This window comes from Phoca vitulina, unplaced genomic scaffold (genome assembly GCF_004348235.1).
Source record: "Phoca vitulina isolate PV1807 unplaced genomic scaffold, GSC_HSeal_1.0 scaffold11, whole genome shotgun sequence".
Classification (NCBI taxonomy): Eukaryota; Metazoa; Chordata; class Mammalia; order Carnivora; family Phocidae; genus Phoca; species Phoca vitulina.
The window spans coordinates 47,657,759-47,675,531 of NW_022589714.1; the positions used below are offsets into that span (position 1 = coordinate 47,657,759).

A 17,773-nucleotide genomic window follows, 5' to 3' on the forward strand; every position below is an offset into this window, starting at 1 on the left:
ATTGGTGAAAAGAATGAAGCCAACCCCTCCCACATTTTTTTTTCAACAGTTTCCCTATTGGTGGACATTTGGGCTATTTCCAACTTTTTACTATTATATGTATTATACTTCTAATGAAAAACTTATTTGGGGGACTTGGGAGCTATATATATATATATATATATATATATATAATTAAGGTAACTCATATCAATTCATCTAAATTCACATCTACTCACCTTTAGAAAAATTATATCAATTTACATTCCTAGAAGCAGTGGTGTTTGAGAGGACCTGTTTCTCCATACTCTTGCCAACAAAAGCTGTTATGTTATAAAGTGTTGACAATCTGATTAGGAAAAAGTGATGCCTTATTGTTGTTTTAATCCATTTCTTTAACTATGAGTAGCATAATACATCTTTTAATATGTTTATTGGCCATTTGTATTTCTTCTTCTGTGAATTGCCTCTGTGTCCCCATTTTTTTTTCCTACAGGAGTTTTCATTATGTCTTTTAAAGATTTATTTATTTATTTGAGAGAGAGAGAGAATGTGCGAATGATGGGTGGGCGCGGGGTGGGGGAGTAGGGGCGGGGGGAGTGTGGGCAGAGGGAGAGGGAGAGGCAGAGAGAGAATCTTAAGCAGACTCACTGCTGAGCATGGAACCCATTGGGATCTCACCACCCTGACATCATGACCTGACCTGAGCTGAAATCAAGAGTTGGATGCTTAACTGATTGAGTCGCCCAGGTGCCCCCATTATATTTTTAAAGTTCATTTATTTATTTTTCTAGCAATCTCTATACCCAATGTGGGCTTGAACTCATAATCCTGAGATCAAGAGTTGCATGCTCTACCGACTGAGCCCCAAGTTTTCATTATTTTTAAGAGAAGGATGGGGCGCCTGGGTGGCTCAGTTGGTTAAGGGACTGCCTTCGGCTCAGGTCATGATCCTGGAGTCCCTGGATCGAGTCCCACATCGGGCTCCCTGCTCAGCAGGGAGTCTGCTTCTCCCTCTGACCCTCCTCCCTCTCATGCTCTCTGTCTCTCATTCTCTTTCTCGCAAATAAATAAAATCTTAAAAAAAAAAAAAAAAAAGAGAAGGATGTCCATCCCTAACTAGAAATCAAATACTGTATTTACTTTATTTTTTAATATTTTAAAAAAGAACTTGATTCTTTTTTTACTTTATCTAAGAGATGAATTATTTCGAATGGAACCTGGAGATTTTCATGGAATCTAAAGGAAGCTGAATAACCAGAACTCAGGATGACAGGAACTTCTCTCTCCCAAGCCTTCAGGTTTCTTATCTTTGTTTCTGTTTTTCTCTGTTTCTCTCTTTCTGCAGATGGGCATTATCTCGTTTTCATGGGTGCCCCACAAAGATGGTCCCTTTTCTGTATTTCTATCACTTTCAAGTAAACAGCCCTGGCCTGTTCCACAAACTTATTGAGTTCAGTTCCAAATTCCTGAGAGAGAGAGAGAATCTGATTGGCTGATCCTAACTCAAGCATCTCCCTCTTGTCCAATCAGTGGGGGCTAAGGGACAGGGCCATGTAGGGCAGACATGGCTGCTGGAGGCCACATAGAGGGTCATTAATGGTTTGCAGAAAAGGAGGTCATCACAGTTTGGATATATACCCCAAAGCTTTCTACTACAAGTTGCTATTATCATATAATGTACCCTAATGTCTATTCGGACTCTGTTCTCTTAATCAGTTATGCTGTAGTATAATCTTAGTACTAGCTGGTCTTGGCAATTCTGAATCTTAAGGACTTAGAGATCTGGAGGCAATCTCAGCTGCCCTGGTAAGATGAATCACTTTTCTCCTAGACTTTCAACTTCCAGTGGTAGAATGGCTTAAACCCTTTAAGAAACTTTGAAACTAACCTGGTCTGGAGATTTGGGATTCATTTAAATTTCTTATACGAGATCACCAGCCCAAGAAATTCAGAAAGAAACTGGCTGGTCTTGGGCATATTCCAGGCAGTGGCATCTCCAGGCATAGCTCCTAACATTGTTCTGAGATAATACCTAGAAGCCCTTTTGGAATATTGCCATCAGCTTTTCTTCCTTAGGGTGGTGCTCAGCAATTTGTCCCTTTGTCTCTCAACCAGTCCTTCTCCATGCCTTCTTCCCGACAAAACAAAACAAAACAAAACTGCAGAGCCATTACAGCAGAACCATATGTGTTAATAACCCCTCAGATTCAAGTGGAAACTCATTTCTGGGAGTGTCTTGATTGGGTAACACCTCATTTTCTCCATTTCATACCCCATCCCATGAGAGAATCATTCAATGGAGGATGGAGCGGTTGCTAGTTCCTTCATACCTAATGTGCCAGCCACCTTGGTCAGTGTTTTTGCATAGTGGATCAGAATGGTGAGCTCTTTATTGTGGGTGACCATGCCAAGAATTGCAGATGTTAAGCATTCTTGGTCCACAAGGAATTAATGGCTAGCATACCACTTCCAATCTCATGAGAACCAAAATATCCCCACAATGTTACAGAATTCACTTGAGGAGTAGTTGCACTCCTTTGAGATAACTTCTGCCATGAACCGAAGTTCTCAGCCACTTGGGTCTCTTATTTGCAAGGATCTCTTTGCATTATGTGGGCTGTTTATGTGTGAGCTAGTATACCCCTAGTACTGCATGGGGTTGGCCAAAAGTTGTTTCTCTTGGGTCAGCATTCTAATAGAGTTGTCAGGTTCCAATAACATTTTCTTCTCTTGGATTCTTGGTCAACACAACTTTAATCCATGGGTATTGCAAGTTAACTTAGTTTTACTTAATAGACTAAAATCAGTTTCTTTTTTTTAAGATTTTATTTCTTTATTTGCCAGAGAGAGAGAGAGCACAAGCAAGGGGAGCAGCAAGCAGAAGAAGAAGCAGGCTGAGCAAGGTGCCCGATGCGGGGCTCAATCCCAGGACCCTGGGATCATGACCTGAGCCAAGGCAGACGCTTAACCGACTGAGCCACCGAGGTGTCCCTAAAATCAATTTCTGATTATTATGTAGGTAAGGCCAAATTGAACTCAAAGCAAGGGGAATTGTAGCAGAATATAGTGGATAGAGTGCTAGACCAGGAGTTTAGAGATCCTTACTAGCATGTAATCTTGGGTGATCAGTTACCCTCTCTTGGTTTCAATTTCTTCATCTGTAAAATGGGGAGGTTGGGCTCGACAGTCTCAGTTTCTTTCAGGTCTAATATTGGGATTTTTTATAATCTGTGTCCCCATTCCATCATCCATAAGATTGGGACAACATGTGTTCACCTCTGAGACAGAATTTTCCTTAATATTAGTAAAATATTGCAACATTGTGGCCACCCAAAAATTAGGCCCTGGCAATGATCTAAGCTTCCACACAGGTGTTAGAGGCGTAAGACCAGTTTCTTATAAAATGTTTATAACTACTGTAGAGTTTGTAAGTATTATAGCTGTATGCTGTTACAGTTGTCTCCCATAAGATAGTCACGTTGGAGGGGAAAAAAAATCACTGGAGAAGAGAAAGGGCATACATTCCATATTTTAAGAGAGGACAAGGAAGGGAAATAAAGTAGAAGGGTAGCCAAGTGAAGAAATGATCTGGGCTACTAGTACCATTGTCTATTCCCATAATCATCTTATGTTTGTGGCCACAATAGTTATCATTTCTTGAAGGGTTTTTTATGGAATAGGCACTGTATTGAGCTTACATATTTTATCTCATTTAATTCTCACAGCAATCCTATCCAAGCAGGCACTGTGATTACCAAGAATTGGCAGAATGAGAATTTGAATCCTAAATGTGTATGACCCAGAACCCAGGCTTTTAAAGCCATTATATTTTATTAAGTCTTATTTGGTACTGGGACAGGAGGAGGTAAAATGCTTTCCCTTTCTAAAAACTTCTAGCAACCCAGACACTATTGGTCACGTATTCTAGTGCTGTCTGCTGTTGAAACTGTTATGGAAAACATACCCCATTAAGAATCTGAAAGGTGGGTTCTAGTTTTACTGCTCTATATTTTTGGACAAGACATAAAAGCTTTCTGAATCTCACTTTCCTTATTTGTAAAACAGAGCTACTTGAAGGCAGAAGGCCATTTCTTACTCATCATTTCCCCTGTTGGATGTAGCGGTGTTGGGCAAATAGGAATGCAAGGGGGTAGACAAGATGGTCCCTATGCTGCGTTTCTCATTCTTTGATCTTGAAATGGGGCCTTGACCAGGCAGGTGTACCATATGTACAGCAATATTTTGTTTTCTATTTTAAAAACACAAGGCATGCCAAATTCTCGTGACTTAACCTTTGAGAGGGTTGGTCCTGACCAAATGGGTGGGAGATTACGTGTGTTGCTGTCTGGATCTGTGATTGACGTTCGTATCCAGGCCTCCTTTACTTTCCAGAGACTTGATACTACTGTTGCATAACAGAAACAGCACTGATAAATTGTAGTAACCATTATGAAGGGCGGCAGGGAACCAAGGATTCACGGCACTATCGATCCAGGAAAGCTGCTCTTAAAACTTATGCAAAAAGCCCTTCCAGGGCGAGGGGCAAACCCCTGGCTAAGAAGACTGTTCTGCGTGCACTTTGGTACTTGACCTTGCCCCAGTCTCTTCTCTCAGACTTGATTTCTCACCTGCAAAATGAAGGTGCCGTAGACCGAGATCCCGGAGCTTCTCCCAAGACCCCGGGCTTTAACTCCTCCCCTTGAGAGTGGGGGCGGGTCGAGGAGAAGGTCAGGCAAGAGTCACCCCAACCACCCGGCCGTCCCTTTCCTCCTTCCCACTACCCGCCCCCTCGCTCCACCGCGGTGAGGTCACGCGGGGGACGTCACGGGGTTGTGACGCCACTGAGGGGCGGGGCTCCCGGAGAGGAAGGGGCGGGGCACAGGCGGGCGGCGCTTGCGCAGTGGGCGCGGCGCGGGAGGAGGCGGAGGCGGCGGAGAAGCGAGAGGCGGCGGCGGCGGCGGAGGCGGCGGCGCTGGGGGGGGTGGGAGGGGGGGGAGCGAGAGAGTGAGTGAGTGGCTGAGTGAGTTTATCCCTATGAGGCGGTGAGAGGCCCGGGGCCTACCTCAAAGGAGCGGGGTCGCGGCGCCAGCTAGCAGCGGGCCCCCTCCCGGTCCCCGGGCCCGGCGGCGCGGCGGCGGCGGCTCGGTTTTGAGGAGGCGGGGAAGCGGGCGTCCGGCCCAAGCCATGGAGGGCATGGACGTGGACCTGGACCCCGAGCTGATGCAGAAGTTCAGCTGCTTGGGCACCACCGACAAGGACGTGCTCATCTCCGAGTTCCAGCGGCTGCTCGGCTTCCAGCTCAACCCGGCCGGCTGCGCCTTCTTCCTGGACATGACCAACTGGTGAGCCGGCCCCACCGCGCCAGCACTGGGGCCCACGGGGAAGGGAAGGGACACCCGAGCCCGGCGGCAGGGCGGGCCGGGCGGGCACTGAGGGGCACCCCCTTCCCGGGGCGTGGAGGGCGCGTGGGGGAGCCTCAGGGATATGGGAGAAATTTGGGGGCTGACCAAGGCTAGAGAGGACGTACGAGGGGAGTGGGGGGCTACGGAGTGCAGGAGGGGAGGAAGGGAGATTGGGGAGGGGCTCCTGAGGTTCTGCAGAGAATTAGGGGCCGAGAAACGTGGGAAGAGGGGAAAGACTTGAGTATCGAGGCATAGGGGTAGACCTGGGAGCAAGAGGGCTGTGGTGTTGGTTAAGAGTAAACAGCACAGGAAATCTGAATTTGGGGAGTGGGGAAAAAAGCTTGGGGTATGGAGTTGGGGTTGAGGAAGACAGGGATGAGGGGGAACTCCGGGAGAGAATTAGGTGTTGTGGAAGAACCTGGGGCACGGGAGAGACTTGGGAGTTAGGAGCTGAGAACAGATACTGTGTGTGTGTGTGTGTGTGTGTGTGTGTGTGTGTGTGTTTCGAGGACAGATAGGGAAAAAGGAAAAAAATACGATGGGGGAGGACAAGTGAGTACCGTAAGAGAGGTGACTTTCCTGAGAGTTGTGCCAGGGAGGAGTGGGATCTACTAGTAGATCTCCTAACGGAGGACCGAGAGTGCTAGACCTGGGGCAGGGTCTGGAAAATCCTTAGGAAAAGTGAAGGGAAGGAGATTATCTTGGAGGACGGAACTTTTGGAGGGGCTTGGAGCCCTGGACTCCAGAATGCCAGAATGGAGAGGAGCTTATCTGAAATAAAGCTCTGTTGTTTGGGATGTTTGGGAAAATGGAGAACTTGGCTTAGTCTGGGAACCAAGTTTTTTGGCTTGGAGTCTCCTTGTAGAATTGGGGCAGAAGACCATGGCACTTGGACTAAAGGAGTGTTTCTTGGCTTTGGATGTAGCACTTGCTATTTTTGATAAGCAGGGCTTGTTCTCTGAGGAGGGGCTGTTGAGTTCACTTAGGGTGAGTGATAAACTAGAGACCATTAGACTTCGTTTGAAAGGATTTCAGGTGAAACAACTCATTTTTCTTTGGTCGGAAAGCCAGGGGATGAGTGCCCTTTGCTCTCTGTGTTTGGGCATTCAGTCCCCTGACATGTGGAATCTTGTTTCTCTTGGCATCGTTTATACAACCAGCTTCCCCTTTATTCCACGTCCACTGAATGCCTCAGGCAATGCCAGAAAAAAGAGGCTGTAAGCCTAGTCTTTATCCCATTCCTCTTCTAGTCCTGTCTGGAATGATGCTCATCTTACTTGTAGCTGTGGTCACACCAAAGGTGAGATGTGAAATTTTTTTTTGTAGCATCATTGGTAGGTCCATTATTTTATCTTTAAACTTGATTGTTATAGCAAGAGTGGGATTGAATTTCTAGATGTTTAGAAAACTTTTTGAGGCATTCAATGCAGGAGATAGTCTTTATAGTTGAAGAAGCATTTGTGATCCCCACTTCTATCTTTTATGCCTGGGATTATCTAAGAGAGGGACTACAGCCTACAGTAGTTTTCTGAACACCAACCTATGGTGTTTAAATAGTCCTTGGTAGGGGTTACTGAAAATACTGAGAACAGGTATTACGCTAGTGAAATTTAGAAGTAAAGCTGTATCTTGACGAGGGTTCTCTTGCCTGCCTACTTCCTGCCCCCAGCTCTTTTTCTTCCTTGTTTACACTAGTTCAGCATAGGAAACTTGGCATATTGTTGCTGCCAGTTTGGTAGGGGAGGATCATTATTTCTCCCCACCCCCTTGTGAGTCGTACCATTTAAACCCTGCCCCTATAAGTTTTTAGTTCTTTAGAGTCAGTATTTATTAGTATAATTATTATGGCTACAAAACCAGTGTAATGAATTTTATATGTTTGAGGTGTGTGTGTTTAACATCTGAGATTGTTTGTTTTTAGGTGTTGTGAAAGGTGAGGCCCAGTGTGGATAAGAAAAAAAATAACTTAAAAATTATAGTTGCATTAGAAAAATTTTATTTGAATTTCTTAATAAAAAATTATTAAGCTCAAAGGCACGGAGCATGTATTCTAATGAGATAGCATCTCTGTATGAAACAAAGTATGATACATTTCTAAGCAAAGCAGTAAGCCATTAAAAGATGGGTTCAGGTTTTAAAGCAGTTAGAAGTTAGTAGCTTCTTAGGAATCCAGGCAATTAAGTGATAACTCAGCTTTGAGCTATATTACCTTATTTTTTGGCTGTAGAAGTCATATTCTTTGTCTTTGATTATAAAATGAAGAATTACTTGTGAACTGAAGGGAGTGAGGCTTGGTATTCTTTTCTTTCTAATGAAAGCAGTTAGCTCCACTATTATATTTTGATTCCTATTTTGACCTGGCTAAATTTGTCATATTAGATTTTTATTTTAAATAAATCATCATAATTAATAGCCATAGAAGTATATTTTTAGACTGTAATATAGCTCTTTCTGTGGCTTAGCCAAAAGTTTTGTGTAAAACAATCACATATTTGCTAACCCACCCCAAAGAAATATATCCTTTTGATAAAGACTTTTTTCTCTGAATTATCAGTCGAACGTTATTTGTTCACAAACCTTCAACAAATCGTACCACTCACACAAACACAGTAATTAGTGTTAATTTCCCTTTGTCCGCCTAACATAAAAGTGGAGTAACTGATATCTTGGTACTGAGAATTTCATTCTACCTAAAAGCAAGTTTAGCACTTTAGTAACTTGAAAGGGTATTTGATAATTGTCAAGAATCTTAAAATTCTGATAACCTCTGCCTGAAAAGGTTGTTTTATGAATTGAATTTCCTATAACATGTTTTATAAATAAATTCTGCATCTAAGAAAAAACTAGTTGAAATAAATACAGTTATGCATACGTACTTGGTCAAAACATTTGTGTGTTAAGAGATATATAGTCTAGAAATGTATTGTTTTCAAGTGTCATTTAATGTCCAATTTTGCAAACTGTTGAGATAGATCCTAAGACAGGTTGGCAAAATCTCAAATGGCTGTGATTAACCTGTTGAATTTGAGATGATTAACTTTACTGTAACTTCAGAAGTGCCTGCTGTGGGTTTTAATAAATAACCACCATTCAGTTGTTTGATAACTGTTAGAAAATAATATGGTAAGTTAAAAATCATCATTTTAAAATGAAAGCCATAAGTTTTCTAAAATGAAACTTGAGTTGGAAAGACTATGCTTTTGTTTTCAAAAGTAAGTATTTTTTGTTGTCAGTAACAAATAACTTTTTTTTTTTTTAAAGATTTTATTTATTTATTTGACACAGAGACAGTGAGAGAGGGAACAGAAGCAGGGGGAGTGGGAGAGGGAGAAGCAGGCCTCACGCCGAGCAGGGAGCCCAATGCGAGGCTCGATCCCAGCACCCTGGGATCATGACCTGAGCTGAAGGCAGACGCTTAATGACTGAGCCACCCAGGCGCCCCAGTAACAGATAACTTCTTAAGCCTTCGAAGAACTGACTAAATTGGATGTTTTGGTTTTGTAAATTACCTACCCTATAAAGGATTTTTTTTCCCTAGTCTTTAGTTCATTGTGCATTATGTAGATATTTCTATTTGTTTAATTTGGGACGAAGTATGTTTCAGTTTAAGTGTTTTTGTAGTGTTTATACCTGAGCTGGCAGCCATGCTGCTGGAGATCGATGGAACTGCCTCTTAACAAAAGTAGTCAATTTTCAGTTCCTAAGTGAGTACATAAAGTGAATAAATGGTGTGGTGAAAAGACCCAGTATCTGAAGCCAACTGAAATGACTTGTAGATTACTATAACTTTCTGTAGGTGGAATGTCTTGCAGAGACACTACTGGGCTGTGAGTATAGAACCTGGAATTCTAAAACTGGAAGCAGGCTTAAGAGATTCTCTAGTTCATTCCAGTTTTTCCTGAAGAATTGCATATAATCCTTCCAAGACAGCTTATTCTTACATCCCTGAGGGCAGAAATTTGCATGATACCTTATTTTGTGTTTAATTACTTTTCTAGTTAGAATTTTGTCAAAACTAAATCTCTCTTACTGCAATTTAAAACTTTTTCATTGCTTATACCCTCCTTTGAGATTGAGAATATCTAATAAACACCTTCCTTAAGAGGTCAGAAAGTTTCTGTTAATTCAAATCACTGAAGCTTTTTAACCATTTATAATTTAAGCACATACTATTTAATGATTTCTCATCCTTTAATGTAGCTTAATAGATTTATTTGTTTTAAGGGGAAACCAGCATGATTCAGAGGAGAACTTACATATGATTTTTAAAAAATTTAACATAAAACCATTTTAACCAATTTTAAGTCTATAGTTTAGTGTTAACATAAGATTCTAAGTTCACTTCTGGCCCTCAAAATCATTTGTCTCATGTTTTTAAAGTGAGTTCTTTAGCATTTGTGACAAGAGGCAAATAACACTTTTAGATTTTATTTTATTTTATTTATTTATTTTGTTAAAGTAGGCTCCATGCCCAACATGGGGCTTGAACTCAAGAGAGTTCATGCTGTACCAACTGAGCCAACCAGCTGCCCCTAGATTTTATTTTATTTTTTAATACTTCTAGATTTTTAGAGGACATTAACTTAGGAATTAGTACTGGCCTTATTTCTTGGTACAGGTATAAATACAATAATTTTGACTAGCATATAGCCAGTGTTGACTTCATTTGGATGGTGCTTTGCAGTTGTGGTGTTGCAACATACTAGGTTACCTGCAGGTGTCTTCAGGAAGCAGTGTGTATTTTTTGGAACATTACGTGTGCCCATGATGGGTGGAACAGATGTTTTCTAGAAAAGTAACTAGGGAAAAACATTTTTATACAATCATGTCCTTTTGACTTTGTCAACATTGTCAGAGGCACCCGACTGGATAAAATAAAGGTATAATTGACACAATGAAGCAAAATCAGAATCTAGATGTGAAAATCAGTTGTATCTCTTATTTTACAGTACCTCTCCTGCCTTATCTTAATCCATTTCTCAGTCGCCTGCATGGTAAATGAGTTTCTCATCCACTCTCTGGTTTATATGCATGAGTCTAAGAAAAGTCCCTTTATATCAGATAAACCATGATACTAATACTGGGTTTCTGGAAAATAATGTGTGTCAAGCAGCAGTTTTAGGGAGAGGGTAGGGAAGGATTGCATAACACTCAGTGACAGAGTGTTGTGCACTCTATGACTTTTTAAAAAATATTTGATTGATTGATTGATTCAGAGGGCAAGGTGGGGGGAGATGGAGAAGGAGAGGGAGAGCATGGGGGAAGGAGCAGAGGAAGAGGGAGAGTGAGAATCTCAAGCAGACTCCCTGCTGAGCACACAGATGCTCAACCAACTGAGCCACCCCAGTGCCCCCACACTCTATGACATTTTTAAGAAGGTTGAGAGTTCTTGCTTTAGAGTTCTTTTCCACTTTGTTCTTATGTTTTTTGAGTGGCACATACAAGTTGGGACTCCTGGGTATAATATAAAAAAGTTTACAAATAGAGCATCTAGATTCATTTTAGTTTTAAAAGGAACACAGTAAAAAGCACATTGTTGTCCTACAGGAAGTCTTTACAAACAGTATTGCTGTGGGACTTGTATTTCTGATCATAGATGAGGTCAAAACTAATCTCTGTTATAGCTAGGGTGGGTGGAGGTGGTTTCTTCACCATCTCTTATCTTCCCACTCCTTCCACACAAAATTTGTGTAGCACGTAACAGCAAAAACTATCAACCAGACAGTATTTAAATAAATGTATTTTGGATAGATCCTTAGCAGTGTAATACAAAAAGTAGAAGACAGCCACTATTATAATTTGTGCTCTAATAGGAAAAGAACATGTCTGAAATGATCAGATAAAAGTTTTGGGATAATGAGGAAACATTCATATATCAATACTAAATTAACTGAATAAAATTTCAGAACAGGTAGGAATGGACTGAATCAAATAGAACCAGTGATTCACAAAGATTGAATGACTGCTATGGGCAAGTTGTGTTCTTAGAAGTTTTGAAATAATTAGGGGATTTGAATTGATGGAAAAGCAGTGTATTGTAGGTAAAGGATGTTTCCTGAGTGAAACCAGGAAGGAGCAAGTGGAGCAGAGCCATCTAGGATCTTGGCTTGGCTAGAATGTGACAAATGGAATCAGGAAGCTTATTTTTATTTTTTGTTTGGAATATTGTTGATTTTTTAAAAAATTGAGATGAAATCAACATAACATAGAATTAAACCATGACAAAGTGAACACTTCAGTGGCATTTAGTGTATTCACAATGTGATAGCTACCACCTATGTCTAGTGGAAACATTTTCATCACCCCAAAAGGAAACCCTACACCTGTTAAAGCAGTTGCTCATCATTCTTTGGAAACCCAAGCCCTGGCAACGACCCAGGTCCATTTTCTCCTCCTTGCCTTGACAACCACCAATCTGAATTCTTCCCTATGCATGTACCTATTCTGGGTATTTCATATGAAGGGAGTCATACAGTATTACTCCTTTTGTGTCTAGTGTTTTTCAAGGTTCATCCATGTTGTATAGCATGTATCAGTATTTCATTCCTTTTTATGGCTAAGTAATATTTCAGCATATGTTGATGCCACAATTTATCCATTCATCCGTTGATGGACATCCAAGCCATTTCCAACATCTGGCTATTGTGAATAGTGCTGCTATGAAAATGCATGTACATGTGTTTGTTTGAGTGCCTGTTTTTACTTCTTTTGGTTATAAACCTAGGAGTTGAATTGCTGGATCTTATGGTATTCTATGTTTAACTTTTTGAGGAAACACCAAACTATTTTCCACAGCAGTTGAATTATTTTATATCCCCCCTAGCAATGAACAAAGGTCTGTCCCAATTTCTCTTTCCCTTGCCAACCACTGTTATTTTCCTTTTTTTTAAATTATAGCCATTCTTACGGGTATGAAGTGGTACCTCATTGTGATTTTGATTTGTATTTCTCTAATTACTAATGATATTGAATGTCTTTTAATATGCTTTTTAGCCATTTGTATACTTCCGTGGAGCAGTGTTTATTCAAGTCCTTTGCTTTTTTTAGTTGGATTTTTTCTTTTTTTGTTCAGTTGTAAGAGTTCTTTATATATGCTGGATACTAGACCCTTATCAGATACGTGATTTGCAAACATTGTCTCCTATTCTCGTAGATTATTTTTTCATTTTTCTTGATAATGTCCTTCAGTGCACGTTTTTATTTTGATGCGGTCCAGTTTATCTAATTTTTTGTTGTTGCTTGTACTTTCAGCGTTATATCTAATAATCCATTGCTAATCCAAGGTCGTGAAGATTTTTCTATGTTTTCTTCTAAGAGTTTTACAGTTTCACTCCTTATATTTAGGTCACTGACCCATTTTGAGTTAATTTTTGTATAGGGTGTGAGGTAGATGTCCAACTTAATCCTGTGTAGCTTAATTTTGATTATGTCATATGCTCTGGGACTGGCTTCTCATTGACTCTGTATTAAATATATCCTTTACTTATATTAAATACTCTCTTTGGCTAAACCTAAAAATTGGGCCAGAAAAGTGTGCAAGGTTTTCTGATGGGGGAAAATATTATGGATGTTCTGTTGGTGCCCAAAACTAAAAAACTAAATGTGTTTTTAAAAGGTCAGTTCATCCTTTTCCCCATCCTACCAGCGAGCTCTTCTTTCTGATCTTTCCCTTTTCTGTTAATAGCTCCATTGGTCTCCCAGACGTTAGGCTTGAACTGAATTCTATCCAATGCCCTCTTGTTCCTGGACACTTCAAAACATTTGCCAAACCCCATTTGTTTCCACTCTACAGTGCACTTCCCAGCTCTTTTTTCCATTCCCCTTGCCACCACCTTAACAGGAATTATTCTCCAAATTGGCCTTCCACACCCTGCTCTCTTCCTTCCAATCCATTTTGTGGACATACCACTACCAGATTAATCTAAATCACAGCTTTGATCTGGGCCGTTTTTTTTTTCTTAAAAACCTTTAAACAGTGCCCTTGTTGCATACCAGATAAAGAACAGAGCTTTAGCTTGACATTCAGGGCCCTCCAAAGATTGGTCTTGGTTTATCTGCCTCTACCTTTCTGGCTTATCTTTTTTTTTTTTTTAAGATTTTATTTATTTATTTGAGAGAGAGCGAGAACGCGCGTGCACAGTGCGGGGAGGGACAGAGGGAGCCGGAGAAGCAGACTCCAGGCTGAGCAGGGACCCTATTTCTTCTGTACCTTTTAGAAAATTCCCATGCCTATAGAATTTTGCATGTGCATATATATGCACATATACTTAGAGAATTTTCTGTGTGCGCATGTGTGTATATGTGTGTGTGTGTGTGTGTATTTTTTAACAACAGTGGTATTGTAATTTGAATAATTGTTCTTCCTATCCAGTAAAGTGGATACCACAGCCCTTGTACTGAGTTAGCTGTCAAGATATTTGGATGGGATGATCAAATAGGTATATAGTTTTCTAAAAGTGCAGTGATAGATTTGATCTCTTCAAATACAGTAGGATTCCTTCACTGTATTGAGCAACAGACTCTCATCCATTAATTACATGTAATTATTAAAACTTTGTTTTGCTGTGTTAAGAGCAAAATGTGTTAACTAGTGAGTTCATCTGAATTTGCTTATGAGATATTGTCAGGGAACACATTTTATAAGTTAAACTTTTTAGGGACCCCAAACACATGGAAGAGGTTTAATTCTTATTAAATCACCTTGTGCAGATGAAACTAATACACTTTTCACTTGTAAGGGTAATTGATTTTGTGAGTGGCTTTCTAATGATTTGTCAAAGTTAATGTATATCTTGGGAGGGGAGCAGTTTATTCCAAATATGGAACTTAGCCCCACTGAAATTACTATGTACTGGATTTTAAAAGTCTAAAAATGAACAGTTGTGTTTTCTTATGTTTGAGCCTTGACTCTGTGAAGTGTTTCCAAGGGTTCACACTTGAATTATTGTGCTTGAGGTCAGTGATTCACAGCTTACTATGGAGCAACAGCCTACTACTCGATTGATTGAATGATACACAGTGTGCTTCTAAAGTGCTTTCTGGTCAGCATTTCTTTTCTTTTTTTCTTTTTTTTAAGATTTTATTTGACAGTTGCGGGGGGAGGGGAGCAGCAGGCAGAGAGAGGGAGAAGCAGGCTTCCCACTGAGCAGGGAGCCCGATGTGGGCCTCGATCTCAGGATCCTGGGATCATGACCTGAGCTGAAGGCAGATGCTTAACAACTGAGCCACCCATGCGCCCCAGCATTTGGTTTCTAAAGTAAATTTTGCTTTTTAATTTTTCTTTTTAAATACTTTGATAATAGGCTTTGGGAGAATAGAAATCACTGGCTGAGGGATGGGGTTTGCATACAACTACAACTGGGAACCAACTGCCTTTAAATTTTTTTAAATTTAAAAATAAAAACTATTTTATTAGAATATAAAATTTTATTGTGACATAAATCATTGCAGATAAGCTAGAAAGTGCCAGTCAGCAAAAAGGAAACAAAAATAAGCCATACTCAGAGGAGCCAGAAATAAATAATTTTAACCTTGTAATGTGTATTTTTCTAATACATACTGTAGTGTGTGTGTGTGGGTACCTGTTTGCTTTATGAAAGTGGAATATTTACTGTATTCCAGGTATTGTTTCAGATGATTGTTTACTTTATAATTTAATGTTCACAGTAATTTTAGGAAATAAATACTGTTATCCTCATTTTACAGAAAAGGAAAAGAGGCTCGGTAAGGTTAAGTAACTTGCCTAAAGTTACATGGGTAATAAGTGCTAGAAATAGGATTCAGATGTAAGCAGTTTGGGATCAGAGGCTGTGCTCCTGATTGCTGTGTTTTATACACTTTGTGGATTGCTAGGGCTGCCGTAACAAATTACCACAAACTGGGTGGCTTAAAACAAAAAATTATTCTTGTACAGTTCTGGAGGCTAGACGTTGAAGTCAAGACATCAGCGGGGCTGTGCTCCCTCTGATGGTTTCTAGAGAAGAACCCTCCCTTACCTTACCTCTTCTTAGCTTCTGATGGCATTTCTTGGGGTTCCTAGGCTTGTAGTTGTTTCATTCCAACCTCTGCCTCGGTAGTCACATGGCCTTCTTCCTTGTCTGTGTGTCTCCAGATTTCCCCCTCCGCAGAAGGACACCAGTCAGTTGGATTTCAGACCCAGCCTAATCTGACCGCTTCTAAACTAGTTGCATCTGCAAAGACTATTTCCAAATAAGATCACTTTCTGAGGTTCTGGGTAGATGTGAATTTTGGCAGATACTCTTCAACCACTATATACACTATTTGTAATCTGCTTTCACTTAAAATCTCTTATGACTATGGTATTTTTAATACGATTCTACATTTTTACTTTTAAGGCTTCATAGTATTCTGTTACATGGATTAGAATAATTTAATAATCCTTTTTTTGTTGGATATCAGGATTGTTTTTAATTTTTTATCACTATAAACTCAGTATTGAATATCCTTGTAGGTAAATTTTTGCTTGCATCCTTAATTATTTCCTTAGAATTTTTTCCCTAGAATTAGATTGCTGGGCTAAAGATAAACATGGCTTTTAATACTCTTAATATTTAATTGCCAAATTGTCTCTCTCATAAAGGTCAGACTAATTTGTATTTCCACCACTACTGTGTGAATAACTGTTCTTTTAATACCTCATCAATGCAGCATATTACAATCAAAAACATTTTTTTTCAGTTTTGTAGATTAAAAAATGTGACTTGTTTTAATTAATATTTTGTCATTTTTAATGAGTACTTTTTTCTTTCTTTCTTTCTTTTTTTTATTTGTCAGAGAGAGAGAGAGAGCAAGCAGGAGGAGTGGGAGAGGGAGAAGCAGGCTCCCCGCTGAGCAGGGAGCCCGATGCAGGACTCGATCCCAGGACCCTGGGATCATGACCTGAGCCAAAGGCAGAGGCTTAACCCACTGAGCCACCCAGGCGTCCCTCTAATGAGTACTTTTATGTCCAAAATGTCCATTTGTATTTCTTTTATGAATTGGCTGAACATGCCCTTTGTCCATTTTTTTTGGTAAGGAAGTGTGCTTTTTTGGAAAGGAAATTTTTCTTCCTGACTGTTAAAGCAGTAATACTGAATACAGAAAACCAGCAAATTCAGAAATGTTGAACAATAAAGAAACAAAGCCACTGGGGTGCCTGGATGGCTCAGTCATTAAGCGTCTGCCTTCAGCTCAGGTCATGATCCCAGGATCCTGGGATCAAGTCCCGCATCGGGCTCCCAGCTCTGCTGGAAGCCTGCTTCTCCCTCACCCATTCCCCTTCTTGTGTTCCTTCTCTCGCTTTGACAAATCATTAGAAAGCCACTCACAAAATCAATTACCCTTACAAGTGAAAAGTGTATTAGTTTCATCTGCACAAGGTGATTTAATAAGAATTAAACCTCATCTGTCTCTCTCTGTCAAATAAATAAATAAAATCTTAAAAAAAAAAAAATAAAGCCACTTGTAATACTACTCAGCTGTCAGTTTGTGTTCACATATATGCATTTATAGATATATATATGATGTATATTTTAAGTTAAGCCTGGGTGGCTCAGTCGGTTAAGTGTCTGCCTTGGTCTGCCTTCAGCTCAGGTCATCTCCAGGTCTCCATCGAGCCGCATATCAGGCTCTGTGCTCAGTGGGGAGCCGGCTTCTCCCTCTGCCCCTGCCCCTCCCCCTGCTTGTGCTCGCTCTCTCTTTCTCTCTCTCAAACGAATAAATAAAATCTTTTAAAAAATATATAACACGTAACTTTACAGCCTGCTTTTTCACTAAGCATAGATATCTTGCCATTGTCTGTTTTTCATGGCTGCTAGTATTCCATTACTTACTTTGAAACTTAGTTAAGAAGTCATTTATTGTTTATGTTGTTGTTTTTTACTATTATAAATATCTGCTTGCTTTCCTAATTATTTTCTCCTCTCTTTCTTAATGTTTTAAGAAATTGTGATATGACATCAAAAACTAATGATGTAATGTGTGGTGATAAAAAAGGAAATTGTGATATGTATAGCCTATATATTTATTTTGGAGAAATTCTTAGAAGTGGAATTGCCAGGTCAAAGTTATGCCCTTTTGAAGGTTCTTGAACATTGACAGACTGCCTTCATGAAGGATGTAACAATTAATAATCTGAACAGTTAGGCATTAGAAAGCTTGCTTTCTGGGAATGATAATTTTTAATTTTTGCTGGGTAGATTTATTCTGATAGATAAAAGGCATTACATGTTTTAGTTTGCATTTCTTTGATTACTTGGTGAAATTTTAAGTTTTACGTGTGTGCATTGGTTATTTTTTTAATAGACATTTTTATATTGAAAAGAAAAAGTATAATGAATCCTGTGTACCCATCATCCTGATTTCATAGTCATTAATTTTTTGTCTTTTTT

General features: G+C 39.9%; 1 protein-coding gene across 3 annotated transcripts in view; it reads left to right on the top strand.

Annotated features, from left to right (window-relative positions):
• The first annotated feature begins 4,968 nt into the window (after positions 1–4,968).
• ILRUN (inflammation and lipid regulator with UBA-like and NBR1-like domains) overlaps positions 4,969–17,773 on the top strand; it is a 90,701-nt gene continuing 77,896 nt past the window's right edge. For all 3 annotated transcript variants that reach the window (XM_032409984.1, XM_032409986.1, XM_032409985.1), the window contains exon 1: positions 4,969–5,324. In XM_032409984.1, coding sequence (XP_032265875.1) covers positions 5,167–5,324 — 158 coding nt within the window. In that variant the 5' untranslated portion in view covers positions 4,969–5,166. The remainder of the gene's footprint in view (positions 5,325–17,773) is intronic.